Source organism: Phasianus colchicus, chromosome 1, assembly GCF_987193195.1.
Source record: "Phasianus colchicus chromosome 1, bPhaCol1.hap1.1, whole genome shotgun sequence".
Classification (NCBI taxonomy): domain Eukaryota; kingdom Metazoa; phylum Chordata; class Aves; order Galliformes; family Phasianidae; genus Phasianus; species Phasianus colchicus.
Window position 1 is genome coordinate 22,764,747 of NC_143436.1, and position 18,258 is coordinate 22,783,004.

At 39.0% G+C, this 18,258-nt stretch overlaps 1 protein-coding gene and 1 long non-coding RNA gene across 2 annotated transcripts in view; one reads left to right on the forward strand and one right to left on the reverse strand.

Annotated features, from left to right (window-relative positions):
* Nucleotides 1–136: 136 nt before the first annotated feature.
* LOC149919447 (uncharacterized) overlaps nt 137–18,258 on the forward strand; it is a 26,908-nt gene continuing 8,786 nt past the window's right edge. Inside the window, exon 1 of the long non-coding RNA XR_016464965.1 lies at nt 137–218. This is a non-coding gene — a long non-coding RNA (uncharacterized LOC149919447). The remainder of the gene's footprint in view (nt 219–18,258) is intronic.
* SPAM1 (sperm adhesion molecule 1) lies at nt 9,466–14,898 on the reverse strand. Its single transcript, XM_031615906.2, has 3 exons — nt 13,706–14,898; nt 11,206–11,295; nt 9,466–10,125 (listed from the first exon to the last, which is right to left on the reverse strand). The coding sequence occupies exons 1-3, from the start codon at nt 14,672–14,674 to the stop codon at nt 9,466–9,468; spliced, it is 1,719 nt and encodes a 572-aa protein (XP_031471766.2). The 5' UTR covers nt 14,675–14,898.

Genomic DNA, 18,258 nt, shown 5'->3' on the forward strand with positions numbered 1-18,258 from the left:
TCTCACGTGATGGCGCCGCCGCCGCCCTTCTGCCGCTGCCGCTCGCTGCAGACGGGGGAGGGGTTTGGCCCGGCCCACGGGGGTCGGCGGGGAGGAGGCGGCGGCAGCGGCTCGGCCGGCGGCCGGGGAGGTGTCTGCGGCGCGGCGTGGCGGATCCCGCCCGCGGCGGAGGCAGGGCTGTGCCGCGAGATGGCGGCGGGGCCCTTGGGAGGGTGAAGGTGCGGGCGGGGTTGGCTGCGGGGGTGACGGGCGGTGGGTTCGACGGAGGGGCGGCCCGTTGGGCTGCCGCAGGCTGCGGGTTATCTGCCCGGGACCAGCATGAGGGCTGGTGGGCTCATCTCCTCGCAGGTTCCGTGTTGTAGGTCCGCCTCTTAGGATGACAGCTCTCGCAGCCTCAGTACTGCCACTCTTCCCGTGAAAGTCTGTTCCTTGTCCTTTGTATTGGGACAGACTTTTAAGTTCCGAGGCTTGCCACGTCTTTGTTGGGGTTCTTCTCTGTCAGCTCCCTTCGCACTCTTCCTTGCTTCAACAGGAGCTGTTTGGTTGGTTGCTGTGTGTAGTTGTCAATGACAGGGTGTGCAGCATTGCAGGGAACTGTCTTTTGCCTGTGCTGGGTAGTGACATCTAACACACTTAGACAGGTTTGTTTTCCCCAGAAATACAGAGCTAGCACTTAGCCTGCAACCCTCTGCCAAGCTCAGAAGTTGTCATTTAAATTCTTCATGATGCTCGAGGAGGTTCCAGTTCCAGGTTCATGCATGTATAAACTGTGCACTTACAAATTTAATATGGATATTTCTATTTTGAAACCTAGCATTTTCATCAAGCTGTTCAGATTATTTTTTTTTTTCCATGCTCTTTGTAGAGGCAGATTTCATCATTTTAGAAAATGCAGTGTGTAACAAAGCTCACTGGTTACATCTGCCCAACCACAAAAACTTAAAGCTCTTGTTGCATTACTGTCAAGAGCAACTGGTCTGGGCTATCTATAAAGGTGACAGATTTTTATGCTTTTTCATGCCCTGGTTGTATATACAGCCAGAACGACTCAGAATGTATTTCTGTGATTTTTTTTTTTTTTTTTTTTTTTTTTGTAGATACTTATTTACCGTTGTAAATTTAATTAAACATCTGAAAAAGAAAATGCAATGGAGAACTGGCCTTGCCTCCCAGCGCTGATGCTAGGGAGTTGTTTTTCATTGCTTCTTTTTATTAAAAGTCTGGAGGAGTGCAGACATTTATTAAGTGACAAGTCCCAAACAAACAACTAGTGGCTTTTTTTTTTTTTTTTTTGCTTTTTTTTCCCCCCAACTAACCTAAATTGCTGCCCTTGATACAGGTAATCTCTTTGTTTCAAAGCTATCCCCTAGTTACTGTTGAACAGCCCTTTTGGGGGCAAGGTGCTGGGCTAGAAAGAGCGATCAGTGAATCAGCTACAATCTTGCCTATGTCATTGGGAATTGCTATTTCTAATGCTTATTTTAATGATATTTTCATTGCTTTGTATATTTATGAACTAAATTATCAAACGGGAGATTTGTTTCAGCAACTGAAGCAATTTTTTGCTCATACCTAAGACTGACTCTAGCTAAGGGTTGTATAATTTAGTGTTTTCCTGAATTGTGCAGTTTTTATTAGAGATTTGGCAGTTGTGCTAATTATTTTTATTTCTTTTTCTTATGGTCTAAATCTTTTATGCTAGATAAAAGATGAAGGTAAAATGGTAGAGCATTAGCCTTAAAGATTCATAAATTTAAATGAACATTATGGAAGTCATGTAAGAAGCTTACAGAATAGAAGCAAAGTTGAACTGTAATAACCAACAAATATATAAATTTAATTATTTTTCTTGAATGGATTTATGTTCTAAGCAAGAAACTAGTGAATTTAGTTTAATAACTAGCTAAGAACCATAAACTTTGCTTCTCTTCTGCAGTAACCCCTATTTTCCTCTTTATATCCCCTGTTTTACTGATCCAGAGCTATACATGCAGCCAAGACAAACCACCTTCAGCAAGTTGAATCCATGATGTCCAAGTAGTTGGCCCAATATAGTGGCTTGTTGTTCCCTCAGTGGAAGGTCTAATTCATGTTCCTCCCTCTTTTTCAAGCCACTACCTCCTCTTAAATCTGTAGAAACTGGATAAGTGAAAGCTTCAGCCCGTGCTAATTCTAATTCCCCTAAGGTTTTAAAAACACAGTGAAAATGGATGACCAGACAAAATCGGAAGACAAAAAAATTTCATGACTTTTTTCTCTTAGGTAAGGAATTAAGTTATAAAGTGGTAAACAGTTAATTTTAAAACTGAAAGGATGAAAAGCTTTGGTGGTTTTGGTTAAAGGTAGAATTGCAGATGTCACTCTCAAAACTGAAACAGTGATTGTGTTGTCAGGCAATTTCAGGGCATGGTACAGATCTTGAAAATTGGTAGCATGATAGAAAGGGAGTTTGATCAAGTCCTGCAATAGAGAACAGGTTAGCAGAAGTCAGCTATTTTGCTTGTTTCTTGGTAGCAGCCAATTGGCCATTTAGTAGGGGAATCACTGGAGGCATGAGTGAAAAAGCTGGCATAGGAAATAGATCATTCTTATTCTGGTTGGATGGGTAAAAGTATTTCAGGAAATATTTCATAGGCAAACAACTCTTCTTTGCTTTTCTGCCATGTATTTTGTTATTTTAAAAACCTTGTTTCAGCCAAAGCAATTATTGATTTTTTGAATGATTAGATTAAATGTTTCTGGCAGCATCAAAACTGAAAATGTAAGGATGTCTCCCATATCCACATATCACTCTGCTGACAGTGTGTGGAATAAAGACAGGCCATTTGTACAAGTAGTTTCTGAGAGTGAAGTAGTTCTGATTACTGCATGGGGAAAAATGCACATAAAATAAATCAGTCAATATTTTTCAGGAATTCTAAACTCTGGAATAGTGCTTACAGCTTACATAAGCAATATGTTACAGATACAGTAGCGTATTCTGGAAAAAACTCTCCTCATAAAAGACAGCAGAGGAAAGGCAGGTAAATTTTCAGACTAATTCAGTTACACACTAACTGAAATCTTTCATGGTGTTTAGGGCATCCAAATATAATATATTAAAAATTCTTGGTGTGTTTACCCAAGTTGAAAGTTCTGTTGTATTTGAAATCTTCTTCAGCGCCCCTATTTTTGAGACTAACTATGGGATATGACAAGCAATTCTTTAGTTTACAGGCTGCTTGATGATAGAATATTGCATGAGAATATTGTATGTGAAAGTATTACTACCTTGTTACAGTTAGCATCTCCAAGGATATTTGTTCTTGCTATTGAAAGCCTGACCCAAGAAGGCCACCATTCATTATCCCCTGTGACTGTAGGCAGGCCACTTAATCTCTCCGGGAAACATTTAACTGTTGATAAAATATTTCATTTTTCTGTCTTGCCTATTGAGATTTACACACTTTGGGACCGGTTTAGCTATGTTATGGCAATACATAGCATGTGCTATATTGAATTTTTCAAGTTCTCTGTCTGTGAAGTGATAATAAAGCAGCTTACTTTATTGTGGAGACTTGCTTGTGTAATAAAAATGATAATAGCTGATACTATGTTTCAGATGATGATGATGATACAGAAAAATTTGACCTGAATGAATGCATCAGATACAAACATTTGATCAGTACAAGATGATGGGGACCCACATGTCTAGTTCTGAATATTACCAAAGAGATCAGATTATCTGTAGCTTAAGCCTGGTTTTTAGTGACAGCTGTAGATCTTAATGAAAAGAAGCCTTCAGCTGAATGAAATGTTTAGGGAGGAGAGAATGAAGTGATGTCTCCCTCTGGTATTTTCAAGTTTGTCCTGATATATTAGCTCTTTGGGGGGTGGGGGAAAGTAGAATAAACTATGCATCTTTTCTGCTACCGAGGCACTGCGTTGGTAAGACGCTGGTCTTCCCTTTGTAAACCAGAGTAAAGCAGCTGCTTTGCTGATGAGAGAAAGGCTGTATTGAAGGTCTCTGTGAAAGCATTGTAGTGTGCCCGTTGGTGTCCATGGCATTAGTTGTGCCCTCTGCTGGCTGCAGCCTCAGAGATTAGTGTGCCTCTGTATAGTTTTTCTCACTCCAGGAAAGAAAAACGTAAAAAAAGATTTAGGTATGGGTTGTTACATTAGCAAAGTAGGGCAGATTGAGATTTTTAACTGAAGAACTCTGTGTTTTGGATACCTATGTTTGGTATTTTTAGCATGATAACTGAAATAGTGCAATGGATTAACAGACAGGCAGCCTAAATCTGTACATTATTAGTCCAGTGTCTTTAAGAAATTGTTGGACCCACTAAGGTGCTCCATATTTTGTTGTGGCATTAATATTGTTGTTATGTGACTGCAGGCTGCCCTTAGCCTCCCTTTAAATGGGTGGTTGTAAGGTGTCTGCCTCAGGAAATCATCACTATACACTGGCAAGCTGTCATTTTGTCTCAACCTGTTAGTAGCCTGGGGGAGCAGCTTGCTCCAGAAGGAGATTGCTAACATATGGCATATTTCTTCTGCAGGATCTTGAAGTTCTGTTGCATAAATATATTTTCTGTGATGGAAACAAAGTCAGAGAAAGGTGACTGCATATTGTCTGATGTCCAACTGTGGAGCAGAAACAAAATATTTAATATTCAAAGCAGTGGTTCACATTAATCTTCATACTGTCTGTTTGTGTCTGATTACTAATCAATAAATATTTTATCAGTTATAAACTAAAGGATATACAAGCATACACTGGAAAATGTTATCTAATTACTACTGGCAAAGAAGAACTATAATCAATAAATAGTGATGGTAGAAACACATTAGTGAACATAGTGATATCCAAAGTTAATCCCTTAAGGATGCTAATATTGATAGGTATCCTTTACCTTCCTGCCCTTTTCTTTCTCAAATATGATGAGGGGAAAACAGATGCAGGAAGTTTTTGCAGTTCTGAGTACTACTGACAATGAAGAGGAAAAGTAGCTGCTGAAGGTTCGGAACACCTACAGAAAATAACTGTTCTCTAAAAACCTGTCTTGACTGACAGACACAAAAGCCGAAGATTGTCTTGAATTCTTCATGTTTGCATAATTTTTCCTAAAGAAAAATATCATTTCAATGAAGTATTTCCAGCAAAATAGAAGGATTTGCAATAGCCACATTGCAGGAAATATTTAGATGTTATAAGGCATGAAGTCAGATCAGTTAACCTTTTGAACTCATTTTTAGCCACCAAAGTACACTGCTTTTGAGTAAGATGTTTACAAAAAAAAAAAAAAAAAAACAAACCCACACCTACCACAGAAGGATAGTAATAATGAGATTATTTTTTCTTTAAGAAAAATGAAGCCACAGTTTAATAAAGTTGCACATTTTTAAATGTATACAGTATTACTTTGGAATTAAACAAACTCATGATTCTGCCCTGAAATCTCAGGTCAAATATTTGTATTCTGTGTGCCTGAAAGAAAGAATTTAGTTGCTCATTGGTGCTTCGTAACTGAATATATTTCAAAATTATGTGACTGTCTGCTGTCTTGTTGCTTGTATTAATATTGTGATGGATAGAGATACCAGTACACACGTAGTAGGAGTCTAGGAGTGTCTAGGAGTTGTATAGTGTGCACTGTACTGGCTTGAAATCTCTGACACAATTCCTTTCTTATATATATACAGCAGTACATTCCAGTATGTTTCAAGGATTAACGAATTTTCCTGGATGCTTGGGATGCTGTCACTTGCAACGTGGTCCTACTGGCCTGTCTCTCAGAATCTCTCTGCACATTCTTAGTTTTCAAACAGAGAAGCAAGGAACTGTAAGGCAGGGACTAGTCTGTGGTTTCACTTGTGTTCAGATTCTGTGAAATCCAACAGTCATCTCCTGTGAAAGTGCCAGTATCTTTGGCTGTCCCACAATAAGCAACACAATAAGCCAGATCCAGGTCCTTCAGATAGAGAAACAGAATTTTAATGAAAATACTAGCAAAATTTGTACACATTGAAGAAAGGCACTGAAGGTGGTTGAACATCTTTCATTTTTTAGAATTTTTCATCAAACCCAGTTTAGAATTCCCCATTCCTTGAGTATTAACAGCCTGAGTTATGCCTGGAAGGTACAAAATGATGAATGGTAATCAAAGTGAACAAATGCTTATCTAGTATTTAATCTTTTGAAAAACACAAGAACATAGGAGCTAAAACTACAAGGCTACAGAGACAACAGTGATTATAGGAAATGCAATTAATGGAAAGTGATAGTATTTTTGTTTGTTTGTTTGCTGTAGGAGAACACAAGTTTGGCTGTGAACATAAGGTAATTCCCAGCAATGGAAGGAGTAGCTCTCCTTTTCTTTCTTTTCTCCATCCTTACTCCGTGAAAACTCTTGCTGACTCCATGTGACTCTTTGACATAGAAGGAGGAAAGACAAACTTAATGCAGAACACAATAATGTGCTTGGAAAATAATTGTACATGTCGGTGTACACAAATCTCTCTTTGTAAGAAGCTTGTAGGATTTAAGCATGAATTTCAGGTACATTTGAGTAACATACAGATTCAAAATGCTTGGTAAGGCATTATCCTTCAGAGCACAAGATAATTGCTTATGATGGAGCTTAGGAAGATACATTTCTGTGAGAGTTTTTGCGATGGTTTGCTTTCACTTGTCTTACACTTCTGTTATTCTAGCTGCTCTTGAGAAAAAATTAGATGAGATCAGATAGATAGTATCTAACCTAACATATCAGTTACTGTGTTCTTTTATCTTTATAGTGGGCATTGGGAAAAGGCTGTCTATATTAAATACCAAGTAGATAAAAAGTGTGGTACAGAAAGGCTGTCCATATTCCCTTCTGATTCACTCTTTCACTTCTGCAGTTCACTTCTTCACCCACTGAGAAGTTTAGATGCTTTGTCCTAACTCTTATTTATCTTCTCTTTCCTACTTCTTCCCTTGGGATTTCACAACAAATGCTCTGCTTGCTATTACTTGGTAATATTTTTGGGAAGACTTGTAGATTTTGTGATGCTGCAAGCTCACTTATCACACAGTAATACAAATTCAGTCTTGAAGCGAGCTAGATATTTACAAAGAAGCCTGACCTCAAGCAACTTTTCAGTACATGATTCAACAACGCAATGCAGCCTTTGAACTAAAACTCTATGTGCCAGCAGAAAGTGTTAGCCACGTTAAAGCATTCTGCTAAAACAAACAAACAAACAAATACTTTGTATAAGCAGAGGGACCTCAGATGCAATAATAATGCAGAAGGGCACCATGGCTTTTGTTTACTCAAGGTCAAACATATGGTAAAAGCTGCAGTGACAAAACTACATTTTTACAGAAGTGATTAAAAACCTGCTGGCTTCTTTTGTTCTGGACAGTTTGCTACAAATAGTCTTAGTCTACTTGTAACATTGATGACAGGAGTAACTTTGACTTGTGGGCTCAACAGTGTTAAGTGCAGTGAGAAAATCATTACTTCCTCCTGATAACTTGCTGTCCAAAAGCCATTAAACATTATTTCTTCTTCTTAAATCTAAAGTCTTCATTATTTTTCTGCACGTTATGACTGACAACATGAACATTTGAAGGCATTAGATCTAATACACATTTTCTGCTAGATTTAGGCATTAGGTTTTTGCAAGTAAAGGGCTGCTATATTGAAATGATAGATCATTCTGTTATGTTGTATCTATGCAAGATGATCATTTATTTATGCAGATCATGCCTAGCTCTATGGAGACATTTTTAATCTATCAGTGCCAGCAGCCACTCTTTACCCATTAGAAGTCAAGCCTTCTACTAAGCATCTGACTTAATAATTTGGAAATATTATTTTATCAAATGAACTGCAGTTAGTTGCTTCTGAATGCTTCAGCTGGCTATACAGAAATCATAACTGGACTCTTGCTGTGAAACCGGGAGTGATTTTCTTCTGAGGTTTATATGTGACTTCAATAAAATAATATTAAGTAAATAGTCTTATTGTAGCTACACAGATGCTACTGTAGCTACACAGTGTGGCTTTTGGCAGATCATAGGCTTGAATAACTGATTTTCTCTGAATTCCTTCTGAATATACCAAGTTCCTTCCTGTCTCTCGAGGAAAACACAAGCTGCCTAGCCTCTGCATGACAGCTGAGCATCTGCAGTGAAATCATAAATTGCAACCCATAGTTCTCATGTGTTTGCTATTTCTCTTCAGAGCTGGAAGAAAGTGGTTTCACACCGTGGCCTTCACTGTAATGCCCTGGATGATGTGCTTTTTGGCCTCTTCTCCAGATAGGCCTATTTCCTCTATTACTATCTTTCCTGTCAACTGCGGTCTGCTTTTCTTCCCAGGTTAATGGCACACATTGAATGCTCTCGCCAAGAGAGCATTTGGGGCACAAAACTTTCTGCATGCCAGGGGAGGTAGTTTGAGGTTTGGGGAGCAGAACGGATGAAAAATCTGACATGATTGATCATAGACACTGGAAGTGAATAATGAGGGTCCCTGATCCCCAGCATCACATCTGCCATTGTGCAGTTTTCATAAGGAATAAACTATTTTCCATGGAATAGACTGAATAGGAAATAACCAGCATAGAAAATGTCCTATGCACTCAGGCTGCTGTCCACATGGCACAGAGACAGTCACATGCACTTTCCAGGGCTTGCTGACCAGAGAAACCAGTGCCATTAGGGACTGAGGAAGCAGATCTGATGAGTTTTGAGTATTGGCCAGGCAAAACAACTGAGAGCCAATAAGAAAAAAAGGAGAGAGCTTGGGAGAAGAAGAGGAGAAGAAAGAAGGGAAGATTAATTGCTACAGCTCCAATTTTACATAATGAAGTTGTGTTAGTTAGAAGTCAATATTTACATTAGCTTTTGAAGAGTAAGGAGCATATTCAATTAAAAGAAGAACCACAGTGTGCTTGTAGATATTGTAAAAAGTTGGATTTTTTTTTAAAAAGGGGGGGAGGGGGATATCTTCATCATAGAAACATTATGTTGCAAAGATCCACAATATAAAGTTAAGTCAAATATTTTAATATCTAGTGTTCAGATGGAATGAACACAGAGCATTAACTGTTGAGAATGAAATCCAGGTTAAGATGGATTTAGCTGACTTAACTTGAAGTATATGAAGTGGTACTATTCACAAATGTGTTCTTAAAATGCAACTGTTAAAAATGTCAACTATTAAAAAACAAAAAGTGTTACTCATGCTGAGTTATCATTTCAGCAGGTATAATCAGTATATACAGACCAGTATATTTTTGGCACAAATAGTAGTTTATAGAACTAAACTGAAGACTTACATTCAAACTGAAATGTTTCACAAGAAGTAGAAGAGGTTACCTGATACAGATAAGAACACAGAGTTGCAGCTATTTTACACCTTTTAGGAATTATTTTTCTGTGCAAATTAAACACAGCCAAGAAAAAGTATTCACACTTCTTTGAGTCATTTATATTAAGGTTCTCAGAATTAGAATTAAAAAAAAAAGATTAAATGTATTTATCTTATAGGATGTAGAACTACCAAAACTACAAGTATCATTTGCTTCTACATCGTAGTTAGTGGCTGCTGTGACAGTGTTATATTCTACAGTTGTTAAATGCAGTATATCACTTCCAGTGGCAGATTGGAAATCACCTATTTCAGGATGTGTAGATAATGTCACCTTACTCTGAGAGGCAAGTGGAAATACAGTTCTGTTAGACAGGTTCTTTTCTTTAGAAGAGTCTATATTAGAAAATGAATTTGAGGATATCTGAATGCAAATTTCTTCTGAAATACAAGCACGAAGGTAATGGATGTCATTGATATCAACCCTGGGTTCACATCTGTGCCCTGCGTAACAGTGGCAGTCAAATTTTTCTATGAATGTCTGCAGATCCTGAAATGCTGGTTGCCCTTGCAGAGTGTATTTTCCATCCTTTGTCATTTGAATGACAATATTCTCTGGGTTCAAGTGAAGATAGTCATTGGAATTCCATTTTTTCCGTGCACAGGCACCAGAGTCTTGGCAAACTACCTGGCTGCAGATTCTGGCTGCCATTGTGACATTGATGAGGTAAGGAGTCAAAGTCTTCCTAAGGTAGTTGTCCAGAGTCCTACAAGTGTTCTGTAAAAAGAGCATCATATCTGAAAAGTTTAGTACAGGAACTATTAGAATGCTGTCTTTATAGTAAAAGTACTCTAGTGGATATCTATAAATGCTTTTCCTGAGGTTTTAATAACAGTTGTAACTGATTTTTGGAAGCAGATTTATCAGAGAAGTTGCTGTATAATCCAAGGATCACAATAAATTTATCTTAGGTGGTTATTGGAGATGTTCCTAAAAGCACTTCTAGAAGATAGTAGATGACTTTAAGCTTTCATTTGATCCGTATGAGATTCCTTGTAGCCTTTTGAATCAGATGCATTTTAAAAAGCTGTATGAAGGATCAATGTTCCTTTTTATGTGTTTGGAATATATGAAGGTATCTTGAGGGGAAAAATAAACAGTAAAACCAACTCACAAAACAGTCCTTCAGCCTAAGCAAATAATTTTTCTGTTAATTCACATTGTGATAATCTTCAGTTTTCCTCTGAATAGCTGGACTGCAGGAATGAGGAGCTCTCACAGCGTTTTTGAATGGAAAGGATTTGGGGAGTATGGTCAAATTAAATGTATGCTAAGAGAACATCTACTTGACCACGAAGCTGGCATGTATGCTGTATATGCTTTTCAAACCAGAGGTTTGGGGAACTGTTTGTTTCTGAAGCTGTATGTTCTTAGGGCATTTGCCTAATACCACTCATCTGTAGACAAATAATGCTAATATTTACACCAATAGACATCATCTCAGTGAATCTGAGGTATATGCAGTTGTTTGTTTTTCTTAGATGAAAAGCCTGCCTAGAAAATTTTGCTTGATGCAGTTTGTGTAGTTGCTTACAGTTACTATAGTAGGTTGTGCAGTTGCTCACAGCCAACACCAAAAGTTCAAATAATTGAAGCCTTATTCTGAGTAGTCAGTGGCAATCTTCATTAGCCTTAGATGGGCTTGGTTTTTGGTTAGTGAAGACAGTAGATCTGCTGACAATATGGAGTCATCGCTTTTAAAGTAGAAGATATGATGTAAATAATTGTAATCCTTTTCTGTATCCTTTTCACTTTATTGCTCTTTAAAAATATCACATAATAATTAACCTGGCATACCTTACTTTGTGTTAAATTCATATCACCCCAAATCACAATTCCAGAAGCACCCAGTGCAGCAGACTCGCCAATGGTATTTACCAGGTCATCCTGAGAATAAATGAGGAAAGAGTCATACCAGTGTATGTAAACCATAACATACAGGCTAAAGATAAAATCCATGTAGTAAATTACATAGCCAAAGTAACTGCTCTGAAGACAGCAAGCAACTAAACTACGCAAACATTCTGCTCACAGTAACGATGTTTTGTTCTGGGATGGAGTTGAGCAGGTGATACTGGAAAATATTGACTACTGTTTCCAGTTTATAGAAGGGCTGCTCTGAAAGTAATGCCTCTTATTTTATCATGGTGCCCATTATATCAGAGGCAGATGTTGGTATGGCAGTAGAGTTTGAACCAGCAATATTCCATTACATGTTGTTGCCATGTGACAAATTGCAGCAGACGGGCAGTCTGACAAAATGCTGTCTGACTTTGAAGTGCATGTGAAGCAAAGGTGTGTCATTGAATTTCTCCATGCAGAAAAAATTGCACCCACTGACATTCACTGATGCTTGCTGAGCGTTTATGGAGACCAAACAGCAGATGTGAGCAGAGTGAGGTGGTGGGTGGTGTGTTTCAACAGCGGCAACAGTGACAGTGGGTCACCTCAGTTGGTGCAAATATTTATGAGCTCAGCATGCAGGCTCTTATTCATTGCTGGAGTAAATGCATAACTACTGGTGGTGATTATGTTGAAAAATAATGTTTTGTGGTTAAGAATTTGCTCTACCAAATAGTGTTATTGTGCTCTTTACAGCTGTTGTAGTTTCCATGGAAATAAACAGGAGGCATTACTTTTGGAGCAACCTACGTATATGGTTATAAAGTCCATATACCCCACCAACCATTTTAATTTTTATTCCACTACATTGTTTTCTGACTGCTCAGAGCTGGTGGTAACTAATTTCAGTAATGCTGCCTGAAGCGCAAGCTAGAAAGCACAGATGTATGATCTTTTTAAATTTAATTTAATTTCAGTTCTCAGAAAGTGCTGGAGCAGAAAAGTAGCAGGAGCAGAGCTTTCACCAGCAGGAATCTCTTTCCTCAGGAGAATGCCTCTGACCTTTTACAGAGATTGATCTGGGAAATTTGTTTCTGTTCACTTCTCTTTCTAAGGGTCAGCTATTAGCCCACTCCTAATAAAGCATTTAAGCCCATCTGGAATGGGAGAGGGCTACAGATAGAAAAAAAAAACAAGGGGAAGAAAAAATCTTTGTAAGAGGCACAACATGAAAAGGCAATATGTGAGTGTTGGAGGATTTAAAGAGAGTAACCAGGAACCCAGCAGAACTGCTGACAGAACCTCCTGCTCCTCGCAGGTATGCGCAGAGCTGAGAGCAATGCTCAGCAGCGCTCTGTCCAGGATTTGGGAGACACAAGACAGTCACCAGGACCACAGTCTCTAACATCCCCCTCCCTGTGGCCTAGAGGAGATTCATCAATTTGGTGGTATGTAAGATAGCACAGGTAAATGAAGAATGTTCAGAAAAAAGTAGCCAGAACTGTAATAAGATGATTAGAACTTAGTCAGATCCTAACCTTGGCAAACCTGTGATTTGTTGAAATGCCATTTAGGAAGCTAGCATAGCGTACCCAGGGACAGAATTTCTTCACTAGCCTTAAAACCTATCAACCAAAGAAAGAATTCAAAGTAGTTTTCTGTCCTTGTTTTGGTTTTTACAAACTGATTTTTTTGCATCAGTATTTCAAGTCCTAAACAGACAAGGAAGTTCTTCAATTCTGGAAACTAATTAGATTATATCATCATAAAAATCAGGTAACTGGGAGTGGGAAAATGGTACCATTTTCCCACCATTTAAGAATTTCTGCAACAGAAATTATTTAGTTTAATATGTACTACAGAATTCCAAAAGAAGAAAAAAGTGAACATTTTGGGCAAAGAAATGATGGTTGAATGACTTCTCATTTTTCAACTGGAGGCTGAGGAATGGAAGAGGTATGAAAATATAACATCTTACAATAGTCACCTGTAGGGTACCTCCGCCTCCTCTAACAAAATCAGGAGGGATACACCTCATATTTATTGAAGAGAAAAGCAAGGAGAAGGAAACACTTATTGTAAGACAAAAAGAAAAACTTTCTTTTATTGTTTTTTCTCTTAAGAAATAGTTGTTAGGCCCACCCAGTTTTATTAATTCTCTTTGGAAAAGGTTATTCTTTCTTCTGGATTAATGTACTGTAATATGCTCTCTAGATGCTAATATTTTGCTGCAGGTAAGGATTGTTCAGAGAGTAAAACATAAGTTGATAAATATCATAAGGAAGAATTGAAAATAGACCTCTTTCTGTTCAGTTTGCTCAAATGAGGTTGGTAGATATTTTTTTATATATAAAATCTAGACACTTCTGATAAAAATTCATGTTTTCTAAATAAGCGCCCTGTGATAACTTCTTTCCATTTAAGTCTGAAATACTTAAGGTGTAGCTCCACTCACCTGAGAGAGATATTCCTCATAGAGATCTGTGAATACTGGTCGTGTATATACAAAAACTGGAAGGGGATGAGTAGAATTAGAGACATACGAAACTCTGATAGCTTCTTGAACTCTGTTGCGAACAAAGAATTGGGCATTTCTGGAAGATCTTAAGGCTGTTTCTAGATAGATAGATGGATAAAGTGCTGTGCTTTTCTCCCATAACCAGTTAAGCTCATTATTTCTTGCTATTTCAATATCTAAACAGGTTCCTGTATAATTGTGTGGATTTTGTTTGTAATCGTAGTTATAACAGTCTGGGTAAAGGTAGTATCCCCAAAGACGATTTGGCTTCATTGCTATGCCCAGTTTTAATGATTCCAACATAAGAGATCTTGCTGCAGCTTCAAATTCCTTTTTAGCTATAGTCCTGACTTCGGCTTCTGATAGACTTATGTCTCTCTGCTGAACCAGTTCAATAGATTCCTGCCTATAAATGTCTTTTGATCCCCAATTCCTTATCCACACAGGTCTCCAATTTTCCCAGTCAATGACAGCCAATCCAAACTGTTCATCTGAAGGAATATAGAACTGGATATCCTCTCTGGCTTTTTTTAAATGATTTTCCAGCAGCGCGAGTTGAGGGAGTCCTCCATTGAATGCTTCTCCCGTGACTTCATTTTTGTATGGATAGTAACCAAGCCTGTCTGGATAGAATAGAGTGATGTTTTGCCCAATGGATGTCTTCAGTGTGCTTCCAATGAGAGAAAAAAATGACATGTCCAGCTGCACTCCAGTCCTTTCAGTACAAAGTTCTGTAGGAGCATTCCAAATGGAAAGGAAAGGTGAATTAGAAAGAAGTGGACGAGCTCTGATGTTCAGAGATGAGCAGCAAGAAACTAGAAGAATGGTGAACACCATGCCAGAGGCTATGGGATATGTACAAGTAACACAGATGCCAAAATTTTGTATTTGTCTTAGAGTTTCCATTGTAGTATGTGCAATGGCATTAGATGGTTGTGATCAGACAAAAATTAAATGCTCTCTGGGTTGCTGAGAAGTTTGGTAGTCTGTTAGAAGCTGTACCATACAATAATGTTCTTCAGGTTAAAGCAATTAAGCAATATTCCTGAGGTGCAGAATGGACGTGTCCTTTATGTGACTTTCTCTACCATTTCAGACAGCAGGAAACTTCTCAACAATTTCTAAGACCTAGTGCACAAAAAAAAGAGAAGAAAAAAAAAAAAGTAGATAAATAAGAGGTGATAAATCTTTCTTTTCTAACTGTGAAACAAATACTATTTTTGGTTTTGAATATATTGTTATCTTTGGGTAAAACTCTCTTGAAGGAAAAGTACAGCATACAATCATAGAAGAAATAAACTTCACAAGAACAGATACAAAATTGTCAGTGAAGTGGTACCCAATGAGACATGGATTGGAATGAGTATGCTCGATAGTAGTTCTGACTGTGGCTGTGACTGATGTCTGTAAACATGAGCGTTCTCACAATGTCTTCTTTTAATCAAAAGTAACCTACAAGTAATACTTCTCACCTGTCTCAAAATAAAGTTTTAGGTCCTACTAGATTAATTTTGCAGAGCTCTTAAGGGAAGATACAAGATAACACAAAATTGGAACCAGAACATTGGCACACATCCAAGAAAACAATCCATATAAACTCATTTAATTCAGTGAGGTATCTGAAATATGAAAGGCACTCTATCTTCTGTCCAGAAGTTCTTAAACAGATTCAAAAGCTGTATATCATCTGGGCATATGACTATCTATATTTTTCCTGAGGCTGGTTCACATTTACAGATTAAGTGTCCAAAAGGCCAAGTATGCCCAGGAACATAATGCATTAGGAAACCTGAGGTCACGCATGCATACGCAGTGAGCAGTCACACTTACTTTTAGTCAAGAACATAATGGTAGCGGTGGTGGTTGTCTTGGTTTCAGCTGGGATAGATTTGATTTCTTCGTACTATCTCGTATGATGGTATGTTTTGTATCTCGTGTCTCGTATGAGACGTTTTGGCATTAGTAGAAAAGCAGTGTTAATAACACACCAATGTTTTAGTTGCTGCTGAGCAGCGCTACACAGAGAGAAGAATGTTTTAGCTTTTCACTGTCCTGCAAGTGATGGGACTGGAGATATGCAAGGAGCTGGAAGGGGACAGAACCAAAACAGCTGACCCAAACTGACCAAAGGGATTTTCCATACCATATGACATCATATGGAATTATAAAACTAGTGGAGAGTTGGCTATGGCAGCAGCCTCATCATTAGGCCATTGAGTATCTAAAGCATATGTATGGGAGCTGCTGAATCACGGCCTGAACCTCTGATTGATCACCTGAGGCAAGCAATGAGTCAGCCACGGGAGCACAAGTGAAGGCAATTCACCTGTGCTGCCGGGTCTTAAGTGGGTCTCCTAGACTCGTTTAAGAGCTGACTACCAGTGGGGAAGGATCTCTTCTGGAGATCCACTCTGCTGGAATTTCATAAGTGAGCCCAGGATATAGGTAAGCGTCCTATCTATTTTCTTTGTGTTATTATAACCTGCTTTGCCTAACTCTCTTGTTTATTTCATAATTATAACATCTTAATATTCATTGATTATATAGCATATAAGAGCATGGAGGAAAATACAGGAGGCACCATGAAGTGAGCACATCATCCAGATAATTAATGAAGATGTTAAATAGTACTGGATGCTGACTAAAACTTTAGTGTGTATTGCCAGAGTGAGGTCTCCAGCTGGACATTCTGGCACTGATCACAATCCTTTGAGTCTAGTAGTTCAGACAGTTTTCAGCTTAATTTTCCGTATAATTTTCTTCAGTGAAAAAGCTATGGGAGACAATGCTGACTTGCTATCAGCAATATCTACTACTCTCCACTTGTCTACTAAACCAGTCGTTTTATTATAAAAGGCAATTGGGTTGGCCAAGCATGATTTCCTCTTTGTAAATTCATGCTGACTCCTTTCAGTCACCTTCTTGTCCTTGATATTTTGAAGCATTGTCCAGAAATATTTGCTCTGCCTAATTCCTAGAGATCAAGGTGAGACTGTGCTGACAAGTGTGTCATTCCTTGGGTCACTGTTTTTTGCCGTTCCTGATGATGAGTGACATTTACTTTCTTCCAGTTCTCTGACCCCCCCCCCCCCCCCCCCCTTTTGTTGTCATTACCTTTTAAAGATTATCAAGCGTGGCCTTGCAAAGACATCAGCCTGATCCTTCAGCACTCCCTCATGAGCATGTGCTACTGTAACACATAGACTTGGATTTGTGCCAAGAAGGCCAATGGCATCCTGGCCTGCATTAGAAATAGTGTGGCCAGCAGGAGCAGGGAGGTGATCATCCCCCTGTACTCAGCACTGGTGAGGCTGCACCTCGAGTACTGTGTTCAGTTTTGGGCCCCTCACTACAGGAAAGACGTTGAGGTCCTGGAGCGTGTCCAGAGAAGGGCAATGAAACTGGTGAGGAGTCTGGAATACAAGCCTTATGAGGAGTGGCTGAGGGAGCTGGGATTGTTTCTTCTGGAGAAGGGGAGGCTCGGGGGAGACCTTATTGCACTCTACAACTTCCTGAAGGGAGGTTGCGGTGAAGAGGGGTTTGGCCTCTTCTCCTAGGTAACAAACAGGACCCAGGAAATGGCTGCAAGTTGTGTCAGAGGAGGTTTAGGTTAGACATGAGGAAAAACTTTCTTTCCAGAGAGTGGTCAGGCACTGGAATGGCTGCCCAGGGAGGTGGTGGAGTCACCATCCCTGGCAGTGTTCAAGATGCCTCTGGATGAGGAGCTACAAGTTATTGTTTAGTAGCTTGTGGGAGGATGGTTGGACTAGATGATCTTGTAGGTCTTTTCCAACCTTGTGATTCTATAATTCTATGATTCTATCTCTGCATCCCCCTCAGGTGTGCTTCCTTTGGGGATTTAGCTTTGTGAAGTTCCCTGTTTATTCATACAGGGTGTCTCTTCACTTGTTTTTCTGTGTGTTGGGATGGACCATTCATGAGGAGGTGATTCTTAAAGATTAAATAGCTGTCCTGGGTCTGTCTTCCATCTAAGGCTGTCTCAAATGAAAGCTTCCAAGCCAGTCTCTTATAAAGTGTAAGTTTGCTGTCCTGAAGTGGTCCTGAAGTCAGTCCTGCCATTTGCCTTGTTCCTGATTTTCAGGATTCTAAATTCTATCACCTCATGATCACTGCAGCCAGTCCCTGTGTAGTGGCTGCAACCCCCAGTCTTCCTTGTTTGTAACTATGTCCAACATTGTCTCTCATTGCTGACTCTTACATTATCCAAATGAAGTTATGTTTCCTGATACAATACAAACTGAGACTTCCAGGACAAAATAAAATAATTCCATGGAGAAACACTTTAAAAAAAAAAAAAAAAAAAATTCCACTTATGGAAATACAACTTAATGGAATGATCACACACAGAAGCTGATCTACATTGGCATTTGCCAAGACAGTGGATCCTTCGTATAGTGGTTGCTGTCAGAACAACATGGGGCCATCTGACTGGAGTTGTAGGGTGTAGTTAAGTTTTCAGTGTGCCTCTA

Excerpts from the sequence above, each read along its gene's own strand:
- SPAM1 (XM_031615906.2), bottom strand. The coding sequence starts at position 14,674 with ATGGAAACTCTAAGACAAATACAAAATTTTGGCATCTGTGTTACTTGT. Across the intron at positions 11,296-13,705 it reads ATGAGGAATATCTCTCTCAG|GATGACCTGGTAAATACCAT; the intron begins GTGAGTGGAGCT and ends ATTTATTCTCAG. Across the intron at positions 10,126-11,205 it reads TGAATTTAACACAAAGTAAG|AACACTTGTAGGACTCTGGA; the intron begins GTATGCCAGGTT and ends CTCTTTTTACAG.